This window comes from Acomys minous, assembly GCF_964271855.1.
Source record: "Acomys minous genome assembly, chromosome: 18".
NCBI classification, from domain to species: domain Eukaryota; kingdom Metazoa; phylum Chordata; class Mammalia; order Rodentia; family Muridae; genus Acomys; species Acomys minous.
Window position 1 is genome coordinate 2,425,909 of NC_140501.1, and position 15,089 is coordinate 2,440,997.

Below are 15,089 nucleotides of genomic sequence, written 5' to 3' on the forward strand. Positions count from 1 at the left end.
AGGCAGGAGCCCCGGAGGGCAACAATGGAAGGTATTGCCTCACGAGCCTGGGGCCGGAAAACAGGAAACCGTTTCCTTTTAGGCCAATATGAACACCAACTGCACACTTACTTTTCATACCACTAGCACTTTTAGGAAGGGAGTCATAAAGTAAGGTTTAAAGGTGAGTAACGGATTGCTGGCTGGGAAATGACATCAGTCCTCCCACTTAGAGTCAAGCTCACCTGTCCTCAGCCCTGTGTACAGCACGCCTGAAACCACCACAGACGGGCCGAGCCCTGTCAGGGTTCCTGTGGCCCACAGTGTCTAAGAAGGACGACAACACACACACACACACACACACACACACACACACACACACACACACACACACGAAGGTTACTCTCCAGGAGAGTGGCAGGGCATCCAAGGCTGGGAACAAAGGCTGCATGATGGCAGACCCACTGCTCCCCTGGCCCCTTGTACGGACCAGGTGTGTTCTGGACACTGGTACACAGCAGTGAGAACACAGACCAGTGCTGCCCTGAGGGAGGGAGCCGCCTCGTCCCTCCATGCTGAACACGCCAATGGAACACCGCAGTTAGTGAGAACATGTTTGCAGACTAGGGATCTGCTGTTGTCACTGCGATTACACAGAAGGTCACTGTTCAGGACACTCAGCAGTGTGGCTACTGCAGGGATCCCGCTGCTGTGTCCCCGAGTGCAGGTGTCCGAGGCTGAGCTTTCCTCACCTCACTCATATGAGGGAAGAGCGACAACATTAGTTTGTGAAGAGCCAACAAAAAACGCCATGCCTATCCTGACTGATGAAAACAAAACCAGACAGATCTCACATTAGTGATTTCTAATAAAGTGTCTTAGAAAGTGGACTGATTGTCCCTTGTTGGAAGCTGTGTCTCGGGAGGATTAGGAAACTTCAGAAAAGCTGCCTTGTGACGGCTGCCGGGCACCTGAACTCGTGCGCAGCAAGCACGTCATCACACAGCTGTCTCCCCCACCCCACCATTTGATATTTTAACTCTGTAGTAGAAAAGTAAAAGGCATCGATGGGAACATATAGATAAAATGTATTTCCTGATGGCATGATGATGAATGTAGGAAACTCTAAGGAGTTCACAGAAAAAGTAACAAAAACAATAAACAACACGAGTAAACCTGCAGAATACAAACACTGTAATAAAACAAACTCGCTTCCTATATACTAGCAATAAGCAATTGGAAAGAAGCATAAAATAAGTCTCAATGAAAGATGTGCAAGGGCCACACACTGAAAAAATGAAGAATTCAAGAATAAAGTGAAAAGCTAAATAAATGTAGACACACACCCTGTTCTAGATTAGAAAGTTCCATCCTTTTAAAGTGGTGGTACAGGCTACTGAGCTATAGGCTACTGAGAAACAGGTTGTGAATAACTGAATGGCTCAAAACAGGAAGCATTCATTGTCCACACAGGGCTTTTTGTTTGTATGTGTGAGGTAGGAATTGGAAGTAGCTTAACTGCATGGTCTTGACTCAAAGTCTTTCAAGAGGTTGCATTCAGTCGAAAGGTTGCCCATGCTGTACTCATTGAAGACCTGACAGGACCTAAATATGAGCTTCCAAGATGGGTCAGGAGCACTCCTGGCAAGTCGGGAGCACTCCTGGCAAGTCGTGAGGCCCTGCTAAAGCCAGGTAAAGACGGTAGCATGGCTTTATTTATTCTACACTGAACACCTACAAATCATGGTTAGCCAGCCATGGTGCCGTGTGCCTGTCACGGGTCATTGATGAGGTGGAGGCATGGTGTCAGACACGTCAGAAAGAGGACGCATGGCGAATGGTGCCGGGGAACCGTGAGAGCTGCTCCAGGAGAAAAAGCAGAGTGCCTTTCCATCAGCTGCAATTTGTTCCCTGGGTTGTTCTTGGATGTGATTGTGTGTCTCCCGTGAGAAACATTTACATTCAATTTTAGGACATGTTCATTCTTGTTTGGTGTCCAAACACAGCTGTAGAACCTAGTCTGCTCAGTGTGCCCTGAGCCTGGACATGGCCTGCATTCTGCCTTGCTCTCATGTTTTCCCAGATACAATTAGAGTACATGCCAGACAATTGTGCTTAAATTGGTCTGTCCTGAGAAAGATCTGGAAAGGGCTGACCTGTTAATATTTAGTGTGTGCTTATTGGCATTTCTTTACATGTTTTTCTGAACTCAAACAACCTTGCTTGGACCACTGTTTTGTTGCACTTGTGTATAAAAGTACAGAGACTAAGGTAAGGCCGTCCACAGCATCAGACTGTAGTCAGCCCCATTCCTCCAGGTCCTCAGATCCCAGGCCCAGCAGACACGATCTACAGAGGCCGATGAAAGTTGATACACAGAGGAGGGCAAGTCTGAGGGCAGCCTGGACTACATCATGGCTTCAGTCTAGCCTGGGTTACATACTGAGATCCTGTCTCAAAAACCAAACAAGAATCCCTAAGGAGATGGCGGCAGCGGCGGTAGCAGCAGCAGCAGCAGGTACAGGCACACGTCTGCTAGTCCCTGCCTCCCTCTATGACCCTTGTCTGGCAACTCATCAATCGCTAGCCCCAGACTGAGCTGAGTTCCTCTGGCAGTTCAGGTACCTGGGGTCAGGATACAGCCAGGGGGAGGGGAGAGGAGGCAGGAAGGGAACAGTCTGTATCAATGTGACTGACTCTGTGTGATGTACTCTTTGGGGCATTACAATCACAAGTCTCTTTTGATTCCCAAAGGGTAACTCCCTTGTGTGAGTGTTTCCTCAGAGCCCCTGGTGGCCCTGATCCTCCAGGTGGCCTTCGGGGCTAAGCACCCTCACAGCTTTAGCCTTGCTCTCTCTCGCAGCCTCTGACTTGGTTTTTAATGAACTGCTAAACTTGGGACTTGAACTTCTAAACTCCCGAAGTTTAACAAAAGGCCTTGACCAACACACGAGTTATCTGCCCTGCCCCCCTGTACCCCTGTTTGCTCAGTCTACAGAAGAAATCTGTAAAAATAAATTTTTTTTCAAATAAACAGAAAAAAAATCTGTAAAAAGAATTAACAGAGAAAAAAGGAAAACACAAGGAGAAAGACACACCCAGGCCAAAGCCCACACAGCAATAGCCTCAGCACCCAGGAAGTGAGCCAGGGCCCCGCACAGCAATAGCCTCAGCACTCAGGAAGTGGGCCAGGGCCCAGAAGTTCCACTGTACAGCTTTAAGACAATGTTTTATCATAATTTTTGTCATTAAAGGTAAACCATGTGAAGAAGAGACAGAGGCAAATCAAATCAGAGTCCACAAAGGAGACACCCTTGTCTGTCATGTACACCCAGTGAGAGCTACAATCTTGTACCATCTCAAGTGTTTGTTTGAAAAGCTTTGAAGATCCTAACTGTCCACAGAAAACCACCCAAACTCAAACCACCAAGTTCGATATAATCTGGCCTCCAGGTTCATTTCTACCATAGAGTGGATAAGACAGATTCTTTTTCACATTAAGACTGTTTGATCGCAAGATAATCAAGGTCTGCTGTGCTGTACAAAGCAAGCACAGAGGAAGACGGGGTGCAGTGAGGGACACGCGGCAGCACACACTCAGGACACTGACAGTACAGGCACCAGTTAATTTGCTCTTAAATAGCTTGAAAAAGGAGCAAATGATAAAGATGTGAATTGTGCAAAGACACAACCGGCAGATGCGGTTCTTTCTGTTTTAACCCTGGCTGAGTGGGAGCAGGGGCTGGAAGATCCAAGTACATCCTAGTGGGTATGACTCATTACTATGGTTCACGAAACTGCAGGAAATGGAGAAGTACCGGCCGGAGACGGCTGGAAACCTCTCAGCCAAACCACGCAGAGAACGTCAACCCTGCCCAGTGTGCATGAGGATGGGCTGTAGGGAAGCAAGGCAGGAAGACAGGCGTCGCTGCGCAGTGACACAGGCCCAGGGTTTCAGTCTCCACCAAGGTAACTCTGAAGATCCGCAGCAACAGGACTTCACTAAAAAATGTCCAGGCACTTGGAGCTGGAGCGACAGCTCAGTGGGTGCAGTGGCTGCTAGGCAAGCACAGGGCAGCACCCCCACATGAGCACTAGGGGGCATGGAGGCCTGCCTACATATAATACCAGCACTCAAAGGTGGAGACAATCCTTGGAGCAAGCTAGCAGGCTAGAAAAGCCAAACTGGCCAGGCCTATGCTCGGCTGAGAGGGCCTATGCTCGGCTGAGAGATCCTGCCTCCATACAGACACCCAGGAGCATAAGCTTGGGCCTCCACACACATGTGCACCCCCACAAGTATGTGCAAACACACACATGTGCACACACATAAGCACCAAGAACAACTGAAGTGCTGCTTGTGTACTAAGCCACACCTCCTAATTCCACTCTTGCAGTTTTCCGTAACAACTATGAAAAAGTCAGCACAAAAACCAATGAAACACAAGCACTCTCAAGACCTGAGGCCCGGCTGAACCCCTTCTGGGCAGCAGATGCGTTCTCCTCGTGGGCCACCAAATGGAGCCAAAGGACAGCTGCTCTCCTGATGAGCCAGCAAAGCCTTTCCCTCCAGCGAGGCGAGAGACTTAGTCCACATCCACCTCCGTGACCAGCCCAAGGCAAGACGGCTCTTAGGTGCTAAGCCAGCATCCTGGTGTCACCCTGTCCTCGTAACCACTGGACAATCACGAACAAATGAACAACACAAAAGAGAAGAACAGTTCAAAGTGGGGAAAAAAAAATCAACTTACAGCTAACTCAAGCCAAAGTTAGCAGCTTTCCAGCCAAGCAGTGCCTTCTAGTGTCTAAGACACCAGGTGGTTCTCAGCCTTCCTCACGCTGAGACCCTTAATACAGTTCTTCATGTTGTGGCGCCCCCCGACCAAAGTTATTTTGTTGCTACAGTTATGAATCATAATATAATTATGATTTATATTGCACAGGATACCTGATATGTGATCCACCCCCAAAAAGGCTGGGACCCTCATGTTGAGAACCACTGTTTTACACACCTTCCCCTTTCTGGTGCTGCGACTAAACCCAGGACCTTGTGCATGTCAGGCAAGCGTTACTATGCTACATCCAGCCCCCCAAATAAAACAGACCACACAGTAATTGCCAGTTAAATAAAAGTATTTCCTAAACAGTATTTTTGGTACATGATGGCTTCCAGTGGTGAAAGTTTAAAAGTACATATATAATATAGCTATTTATTTGTGTGTGTGTATACGTCTGTGTGTCTTACTGACCAACTTGCAAGAGTCTGTTCCTGGTGCCACACACGAGGCCCTCGCCTGTCTAGGCAAACCCCTCTAGCCACCCAGCCATGCTGTGACACAGCTTCACAATGGTGATTACCCACCGTCTGCATACTTCTTTCTGGCAGCATGCATTTTAACTTTTAAACATTTTAGTTAGCATTAAAACCAAAAGGAAAAAGAAAAGGGAAGTTAGCAGCTCTGCAGGGAAAGGGAAGTCACGTTGAGCAAGAAGCATCTGGACAGACTGCGGCTTTGCGACTCCCAGACAGCGGCCATGACGCCAGTGCTGGCCAGTCAGACATTCACAGAGAAGGCTAGGACCTCCCTCTGCAGCCTCCCTAGGCTGGCTCTGAACTCACAAGCCTCCCTGCCTCTACTTCTTGCATGCTGGAATTATAAGTGTGCAAGATTATTTTTCCTTTTAAATTATATACCGCCTACAATCATCCTTATCTTTACACCATATTATATATGACATAGATCATAGTAAGCGTGTGGGGTTTCTCCACAAAGCCAGAAACAGGCAGCGGCATGTCCAGCCAGCAGCGACATGTCCAGCACAGCAGAGGCATGTCCAGCACAGCAGCGATATGTCCAGCACAGCAGCAGCATGTCCAGCACAGCAGCGACATGTCCAGCACAGCAGCGGCATGTCCAGCACAGCAGCGGCATGTCCAGCCAGCAGCGGCATGTCCAGCCAGCAGCGGCATGTCCAGCACAGCAGCGGCATGTCCAGCCAGCAGCGGCATGTCCAGCACAGCAGCGGCATGTCCAGCCAGCAGCGGCATGTCCAGCACAGCAGCGGCATGTCCAGCACAGCAGCGGCATGTCCAGGCAGCAGCGGCATGTCCAGCACAGCAGCGGCATGTCCAGCACAGCAGCGGCATGTCCAGCCAGCAGCGGCATGTCCAGCCAGCAGCGGCATGTCCAGGCAGCAGCGGCATGTCCAGCACAGCAGCGGCATGTCCAGCACAGCAGCGGCATGTCCAGGCAGCAGCGGCATGTCCAGCACAGCAGCGACATGTCCAGGCAGCAGCGGCATGTCCAGCTAGCGTGGACACACACCCGCTGCGCTCAGCACTGCTGTCAGCCATTTCAGTTAACCAACTGGTGCTGGAGTTTACAGACGCCAGGTGTGAGCTCTGCCATGAAACACGCTTCGCTCATGGTCAGCAGGCAGAAACAGACAAGGTGCTCTCCGTAAGCTACAATAATACTAAAGAGGCTAATGTTAAGATTTACCAGATTTGGCTTTTTAAAATATATATATATCATCTTGAGGTAATTACTGTAAAAGATGATGATTCAATTGTTTCACAAATGGTTAATGATAGTGGTGTACTCAAAATGCCGAGTCAATTTTAATTTCGATTTCCAACACAGAGCAGGCCTATTTACTCCTCTGAAAAAAGGGATTTTTTACGTTAGCAATTCCTTGTTACACTCTGAATCCTTTAAAAAAAAGTCAGCTCAGCTTCCTGGCTGTTAAGGTGCAGACTGGAGCACTGCAGAGGCCAGAAAGACCAACAGGTCTAGAATCTTGACTGTCACAGGCAGCAATGCAGCAGTTACCCCAGAGTCTAAACGGGGCAGTGAAGGACAGGGGACATTTCAACAAACGTATCATATCATGTTATTAAAGGAAGAAACCCAGAGCGGTGAGGGACCACAAAAGAGGTGGTTCTCTTGTTCCTGCAAGCCTTACAACATCTGGAAACGAGGCTCAGGATCGCCACTGCCAGGCGAAGTAGACTTGGGAGACACTGCCCTGTGCAGCTGCCCTGCCAAGCTGGCTGTCAGTGCTGATGAGCCACTGGGGAGAGCAGGTCTGGGGGCCTGGAGTCAAACCGATCCCAGAGTGGCCTAAGCCACCACACCTCTCCAGAACAGATGGCTCCTAACTGTGCGACAGCTAGGAGCTCAGGGTGAACCTGGGCACAAAGTAAAACCCAGTCCAAGGGTAGAAAGAATAGAGGGGAGGGGAGGGGAGGGGAGGGGAGGAGGGAAGGAGAGGGGAGGGGAGAGGAGGAGGGAAGGAGAGAGGAGGAGGGAAGGAGAGGGGAGGGGAGAGGAGGAGGGAAGGAGAGAGGAGGAGGGAAGGAGAGGGGAGGGGAGGGAAGGAGAGGGGAGGGGAGGGAAGGAGAGGGGAGGGGAGGGAAGGAGAGAGGAGGGGAGGGAAGGAGAGGGGAGGGGAGGGAAGGAGAGGGGAGGGGAGGGAAGGAGAGGGGAGGGGAGAGGAGGAGGGAAGGAGAGAGGAGGAGGGAAGGAGAGGGGAGGGGAGGGAAGGAGAGAGGAGGGGAGGGAAGGAGAGGGGAGGGGAGGGAAGGAGAGGGGAGGGGAGGGAAGGAGAGGGGAGGGGAGAGGAGGAGGGAAGGAGAGAGGAGGAGGGAAGGAGAGGGGAGGGGAGGGAAGGAGAGGGGAGGGGAGGGAAGGAGAGGGGAGGGGAGGGAAGGAGAGGGGAGGGGAGGGAAGGAGAGGGGAGGGGAGGGAAGGAGAGGGGAGGGGAGGGAAGGAGAGGGGAGGGGAGGGAAGGAGAGGGGAGGGGAGGGAAGGAGAGGGGAGGGGAGGGAAGGAGAGGGGAGGGGAGGGAAGGAGAGGGAAGGAGAGGGAAGGAAAGAAGAGGAGAGCGGAGGGGAGGAGAGGGGACGAGACAAGAGAAGGGGAGATGAGGAAAAGAGGAGGGAGGAAGGAAAGGAGGAAGAACCAGCTGTCTCAGGAGCCCTGAAGGCCTCAGTATGTATGGGGTTCTAGACAAATGACAAAATGAGGAGAACAATCTCCATTTTGATCTGCAGAATTCTGGCTGGGAGCACATCAGCTGAGGGAAATGAATGCCTGTACTGTATCTGATTCACAACAACTCAGGGTGGCCCAGGGTCAGTGGTGACTTACTGACAGGGTGCACAGTGAGGACATAATTATTATTTCTTTGTTCCCCCTTTGACATTGTACATATAGTTATAACTTTGTTCTGTAATTTTCTTAAGACCTTTTTCTAAGAAAAAGATTAAAACTATTTTCCTTATACACTAGCAACACATTTATTTTAATAAATATAGAGGTTTACATTCAAGTCAGCGTAACACTCTTAAGTTTCTTTTAAAATGTTTCCTAAAGTGTAATGATTCTTGTGGACATAGGAGAAGGAGGGAAGCTTCCAGCAAGCTCCCTTCTTCCCTCTCTGGCCGCCCAGATCCACCTGACTCTGCACCTCACCTCACCTTTTCCCTCCACAACAACGTCTCTTAAACAAGAGGTGCAGCTCACCTGCCCAGTTTGTTCATTTTCTTCTTACTATGAATTAGACTACTAATGCTGTTTTAAAACAACACTGACAAAATCTCGTCTAAAGCCTTCATCAAGGTAAGTGTGAAACTGAGGGAGCCATTCTCCTCTGTCCTGACCTTGACTTCCCATGTGACTATGCTGTTTTAGTCACTGTGGGAGGCACATCAAGCTATACCTGACATGGGTAAAAGAATGCTAGAGACAGATATGTATTACTCACAATTTAAGCATGACATTTTTTCCTATTTATTTTCTTTCTTTCAAGAGGTGGGGGGGGAGGAGTGGGGAGGGAGGGAAATCAGGGGAAGGAGGTTTAAAAAAATTACACTTACAAGTCCACTTATGGCTACAATCCAGATGTAGGAGCCAGAGGTGAAAAGCTACAAAAGAAAACAAAAGGCAACTAAAAATGCAATCCAACCGTAGACACAACACCCTTAGCTTCACGCACTACAGCAGTGAACGCTGGGATTACACACTAACTGTGCATGGCATAATTCAGGAGGCAATCTGAACGTGAAAGAAGAACATTTCTGTTTATTTAAAAGGAAGTAAGATGTTGTTCTTTTCCAAAGACCCCAGGCTTTCTGTAGCTGACATATGTGCTAAACCTGGCCCTGCCATGCAAGGAAAAATAAAGGGGTTTCAACCTCCCCCTGATTTACAAGCCTTAGCTGGCTTACAGTGAACAACCACTAATAGGTAGTCAGACTAACGAAATGTCCATACCTGGTGCTAGGTAGTGACCTACAAGCAGTCTTCATGTAACTTCCTCGTTTTAACTTCTCGTCACTGCTCAGCTACATTTAGAAGGAGAGCTTGCCAGCATCTAAGTCCACGCCCAGTGATACCCTTCCTCAGGGATGAAAGGCCTCCTTCTAGCTCACCCACGGGAAGAGTAAGCAAGTAGCCTGAGTGCATGGTACAGCTTTCAGGTTAGCACTTGTATGGGGTTCTGACGTGTGAGTGAGTGGGTCTCTGACTCCTGTGATTTCTCTTGGGGCTCTTTTCCATCTGCTGGCTCGCCTTGCTCAACTTCATTGTGGTGCCTTTTGTTTTATCTTATTCTATTTTATCTTGTTAAAAAATTAAAAATAAATTTGTTAAACTTGAGAAAAAAGAGCATGCTAGTAGGAACAGTTCTACCTGATACAAAGGTGTGTGTGCATTAGAACTAGACCTCATGAAATGTCTTCTTTTGATTTCCAAATTTTTATCTGAGAGGTGTGCTGAAGGTTCTTAAAAAAAAAAAAAAGCAAAACAAAAAACAAAAATCACAAGGCGTCTCCAAGTGTGTCTGTAAGACTGAAATGTCTTGTGGCCCCTCGCTTAGTTCTGGAAGGTTGGGTGGGTAGTTGCAGGGCCACAGAGAAAGAAACAGGGGACTAAGACAGCACAGCCCAGATCACTGACACTGTGCTGGACAGAAGCCCCAGGCTTCGGCACACGTCACACAGACACAGAGGAAGGAGGCCGCAGGCTCTAGTGCTGGCTCAGGGGGAAGGAGCAGGGTCACGTGCCCTTGCGTCTGCCAAGGAGCTCTTCTAAGTACGCGGGTGAGAAGGACCTATGCAGGCAAGGAGTTCACGGCTCTCTCCTGTGAAGAGTCCAGCACTGCTCTCCAAGCACTTCAGACACTGACTCTACTTTCTCACTGAGTGCTTGCCCTGGGCCAGGCAGCAACAGGAGGTGTGACTGCGGTGTCCTGCCCTCAGCTCTGTGCTCACCACCCAGCTACCTCTCATACACAAGTAAAGCAGCTTGCCATTTTGTCGGTAAAAGAGTAATTTCCTTGGTTTCTGACATCCTGTTTTAGTACTGAGGTTCTGTTAGCATTCTGAAAGAGTATGGAAGTGCCTCTGGGCTCCTCAAGGGCAAGTGTGTGCCTCATACTTCATCTTCAAGCCATCGTCCAATGACTTACATATGGGTCCCCAAACAAGAACTCTGGCTCTTATAATGATTAAAGTTATTTGTGTGCCCATCCATCCATCCACCAATCTATCCATCCTTCCATACACTCATCCACCCATTCACCTACCATCCATCCATCCACCAATCTGCTGTTCACCCAGACCATCATCCATCCAGCTACCCATCATCCATCCATCCATCCACCTCATCCATCCACACCCACTCATCCATCCATCCCCCACCCACTCCATCCATCCATCCACCCACCCCCATCCATCCATCCACCCACCATATCATCCACCCACCCACTTCCATCCATCCATCCACCCACCCACTCATCCATCCATCCATCCACCCACCCACTCATCCATCCATCCACCCACTCATCCATCCATCCACCCACCCACTCATCCATCCATCCATCCATCCACCCACTCATCCATCCATCCACCCACCCACTCATCCATCCATCCACCCACCGACCCACTCATCCATCCATCCACCCACCGACCCACTCATCCATCCATCCATCCACCCACCCACTCATCCGTCCATCCACCCACCCACTCATCCATCCATCCACCCACCGACCCACTCATCCATCCATCCACCCACCGACCCACTCATCCATCCATCCATCCACCCACCCACTCATCCGTCCATCCACCCACCCACTCATCCATCCATCCACCCACCGACCCACTCATCCATCCATCCACCCACCGACCCACTCATCCATCCATCCATCCACCCACCCACTCATCCGTCCATCCACCCACCCACTCATCCGTCCATCCACCCACTCATCCATCCATCCACCCACCCACTCATCCATCCACCCACCCACCCACTCATCCATCCATCCACCCACTCATCCATCCATCCACCCACTCATCCATCCACCCACTCATCCACCCATCCACCCACCCACTCATCCATCCATCCACCCACCCACTCATCCATCCATCCACCCACCCACTCATCCATCCATCCACCCACCCACTCATCCATCCATCCACCCACCGACCCACTCATCCATCCATCCATCCACCCACCCACTCATCCATCCACCCACCCACTCATCCATCCATCCACCCACCCACTCATCCATCCATCCATCCATCCACCCACTCATCCATCCATCCACCCACCCACTCATCCATCCATCCACCCACCGACCCACTCATCCATCCATCCACCCACCGACCCACTCATCCATCCATCCATCCACCCACCCACTCATCCGTCCATCCACCCACCCACTCATCCATCCATCCACCCACCGACCCACTCATCCATCCATCCACCCACCGACCCACTCATCCATCCATCCATCCACCCACCCACTCATCCGTCCATCCACCCACCCACTCATCCATCCATCCACCCACCGACCCACTCATCCATCCATCCACCCACCGACCCACTCATCCATCCATCCATCCACCCACCCACTCATCCGTCCATCCACCCACCCACTCATCCGTCCATCCACCCACTCATCCATCCATCCACCCACCCACTCATCCATCCACCCACCCACCCACTCATCCATCCATCCACCCACTCATCCATCCATCCACCCACTCATCCATCCATCCATCCACCCATCCACCCACCCACTCATCCATCCATCCACCCACCCACTCATCCATCCATCCACCCACCCACTCATCCATCCATCCACCCACCCACTCATCCATCCATCCACCCACCGACCCACTCATCCATCCATCCATCCACCCACCCACTCATCCATCCACCCACCCACTCATCCATCCATCCACCCACCCACTCATCCATCCATCCATCCATCCACCCACTCATCCATCCATCCACCCACCCACTCATCCATCCATCCACCCACCCACTCATCCATCCATCCACCCACCGACCCACTCATCCATCCATCCATCCATCCACCCACTCATCCATCCATCCACCCACTCATCCATCCATCCATCCACCCATCCACCCACCCACTCATCCATCCATCCACCCACCCACTCATCCATCCATCCACCCACCGACCCACTCATCCATCCATCCACCCACCGACCCACTCATCCATCCATCCACCCACCGACCCACTCATCCATCCATCCATCCATCCACCCACTCATCCATCCATCCACCCACTCATCCATCCATCCATCCACCCATCCACCCACCCACTCATCCATCCATCCACCCACCCACTCATCCATCCATCCACCCACCGACCCACTCATCCATCCATCCACCCACCGACCCACTCATCCATCCATCCACCCACCCACTCATCCATCCATCCACCCACCGACCCACTCATCCATCCATCCATCCACCCACCCACTCATCCATCCACCCACCCACTCATCCATCCATCCACCCACCCACTCATCCATCCATCCACCCACTCATCCATCCATCCATCCATCCACCCACCCACGCATCCATCCATCCACCCACCCACTCATCCATCCATCCACCCACCCACTCATCCATCCATCCACCCACCCACTCATCCATCCATCCACCCACTCATCCATCTACTCAGCTACCCACCCACCCACCCCAATATTCCTGGCTTCAAGTTCTGTCTGTGGTGGGGAGAAAGAAAGCCAGAGAAATATGTATGACAGGAGCTAGTGGGGAAGGGTGGATGGCTCGGTGATGAAGTGCCTGCCATACAAGCAGGAAGCCCTGAGTTCAGACACCCAGAACACACATAAGAAGTCAGCACGTGACGTATGAATGTGACCCCATCATGTGGAGTATGGAGGAGCAGAGCTGGAGAACTTCAAACTCAGTGAAAGACCCTGTCCCAGAAAACAAAGGTGCTGAGCAACCAAGAAACACACTGAGCCTACACAACACACACCTAAAGTTACAAGTATGCCACACAAACACACACACATGTAATATGCAAGAAAGCCCAGAGTGTATGGAGGAGAGGATAAAAACTTTACCAATTTTAACTCCAAAATGGAGAAGACAGAAGCAGTGCTGGCCAGACAGGAGCCCAGGATGCCATCCCGAGCAGGACTAGGCGGTGTCCAGGGACACCACTGCCACTTGCACAGCCCCTTCACGTGTGATGATAAAGGTAGGACTTTATGTCGACTGGAACCCGTCAGAAGGTACTGATGTTTTTACCTTTGGGCAGGGCTAAGGGGATGTAAGTCACCACGCTGAGATGCCATGGTCCTAGCGCCTCTCTGTGCGGCGCCCTGAACGCTTACCCTTGACTAATGGCTCCACCCTATCTCAGAGCTGGGAGAAACAGACAGGCACCATGAGGCTCATAGCAGTTTTTGGAACTTGACACAGATTTCACGGCCAGAGAAAGCCATGGTAGGACAGAGTGGGGACCCAAGTGTCATGGTGTTGAGGTTGAAAGGTGAGGGATAAATACACCACATGAGAAACGACTGTCAAAGTGGTGAGGAAACACCTCCCCCAGATGTGTCTCTGATAACTAACAGTGGGCTGGAGAGCTGGGAAACAGTAAAGGTAAAAAGGGAGGAGGCGGCGACATTCACTGAGAAGCTGGCGTTCTGTCTGGTGTGTGTGTGTGGGGGGGGGGGAGATAAGGAATATTGTGAGTGTTAATTGGGGGGACTCAAAAGGCCAAGCTACGCAGGCTGCCACAGGAAACCATAGCATGAGAGAGAGAGAGAGGTGGGGGGAGAGGGAGGGAGAGGGAGAGGTGACCTTGAAAGTTTGTTTTCAAGTCAGACAAAGGCTCCTGGGGCAATCATGTCAAGGCAGTACTAAAGGGTGACCCTGCCCCCACGGGCACAGAAGCACCTAAGTGGGTGATGCATTTCCACCTTCCCTTCTCCTTTGCAGAAGGGGAGCATGCTGGGAATTCAGTCTGGGGTCCTGGACATGCTAGACAAGTACATTACCACTGAGAAGTATCTCAAGGGCTCTTTTAACTTTAAAAACTCCATGAGTTTGAGACTAGCCTAGTCTACAAAGCAAGTCCAGGACAGCTAAGACTACACGTAGAAAATCCCTGTCTCGAAAAATAACTCTTTGTGTGTGTGTGTGTGTGTGTGTGTGTGTGTGTGTGTGTGTGTGTGTATTCTTTTAAATTACATGTATGTGTATCTATGTGTGAATGCAGGTACCTTAAGAGGCCAGAAGAGGAAGTCAGATCTCCTGGCGCTGGCGTTATGGACAGCTATAGGCTGCCACATGGGGGCGGGGAAGGCTGTGGGAGTGAGCTGGGAACTGACTTCGGGTCCTCTGCAAGAGCAGTGCACAGCCTTAACCACTGAGCCACCTCTCCAGTCCCTACTCAGTCCCTACTCCCTCCCTCTCTCCCTCCCTCCCTCTAGCTTGGCCTAGTCTTGATCTACTGACTGAGCCCCTGCAGCTGGTATTATAGTCTAGTGTGGTAGACTCCTCGCAAACTCCACAGCTTAGATGGGCTATTGAGTCCCTTTTCACAGCTTTATATGTGGCACAGTACATGATAAATTGACACTGACATTGATTTTCCATTTTCCACTATTCTTACTTTTTCCATTTCAAACTGTGACTCTTAAATGTAGTTACACACAACTGCAGGATTAAATAAAAATACTTTCCACTGATACAAATTACAGTGAAAGCTTTTATCAGATTTCTAAAGGCTATGAAAGTATTCTGGTACCT

At 50.6% G+C, this 15,089-nt stretch overlaps 1 protein-coding gene across 2 annotated transcripts in view; it reads right to left on the reverse strand.

The window, feature by feature from the left end:
- Nucleotides 1–15,089, reverse strand: part of UBAC2 (UBA domain containing 2) — a 139,081-nt gene that overhangs the window by 26,947 nt on the left and 97,045 nt on the right. The window contains exon 6 of one of the 2 annotated variants that reach the window (XM_084768220.1): nucleotides 8,861–8,908. The exons of the other annotated variant lie outside the window; for it this stretch is intronic. Coding sequence (XP_084624346.1) covers nucleotides 8,861–8,908 — 48 coding nt within the window. The remainder of the gene's footprint in view (nucleotides 1–8,860; nucleotides 8,909–15,089) is intronic. 2 annotated transcript variants of the gene reach the window in all.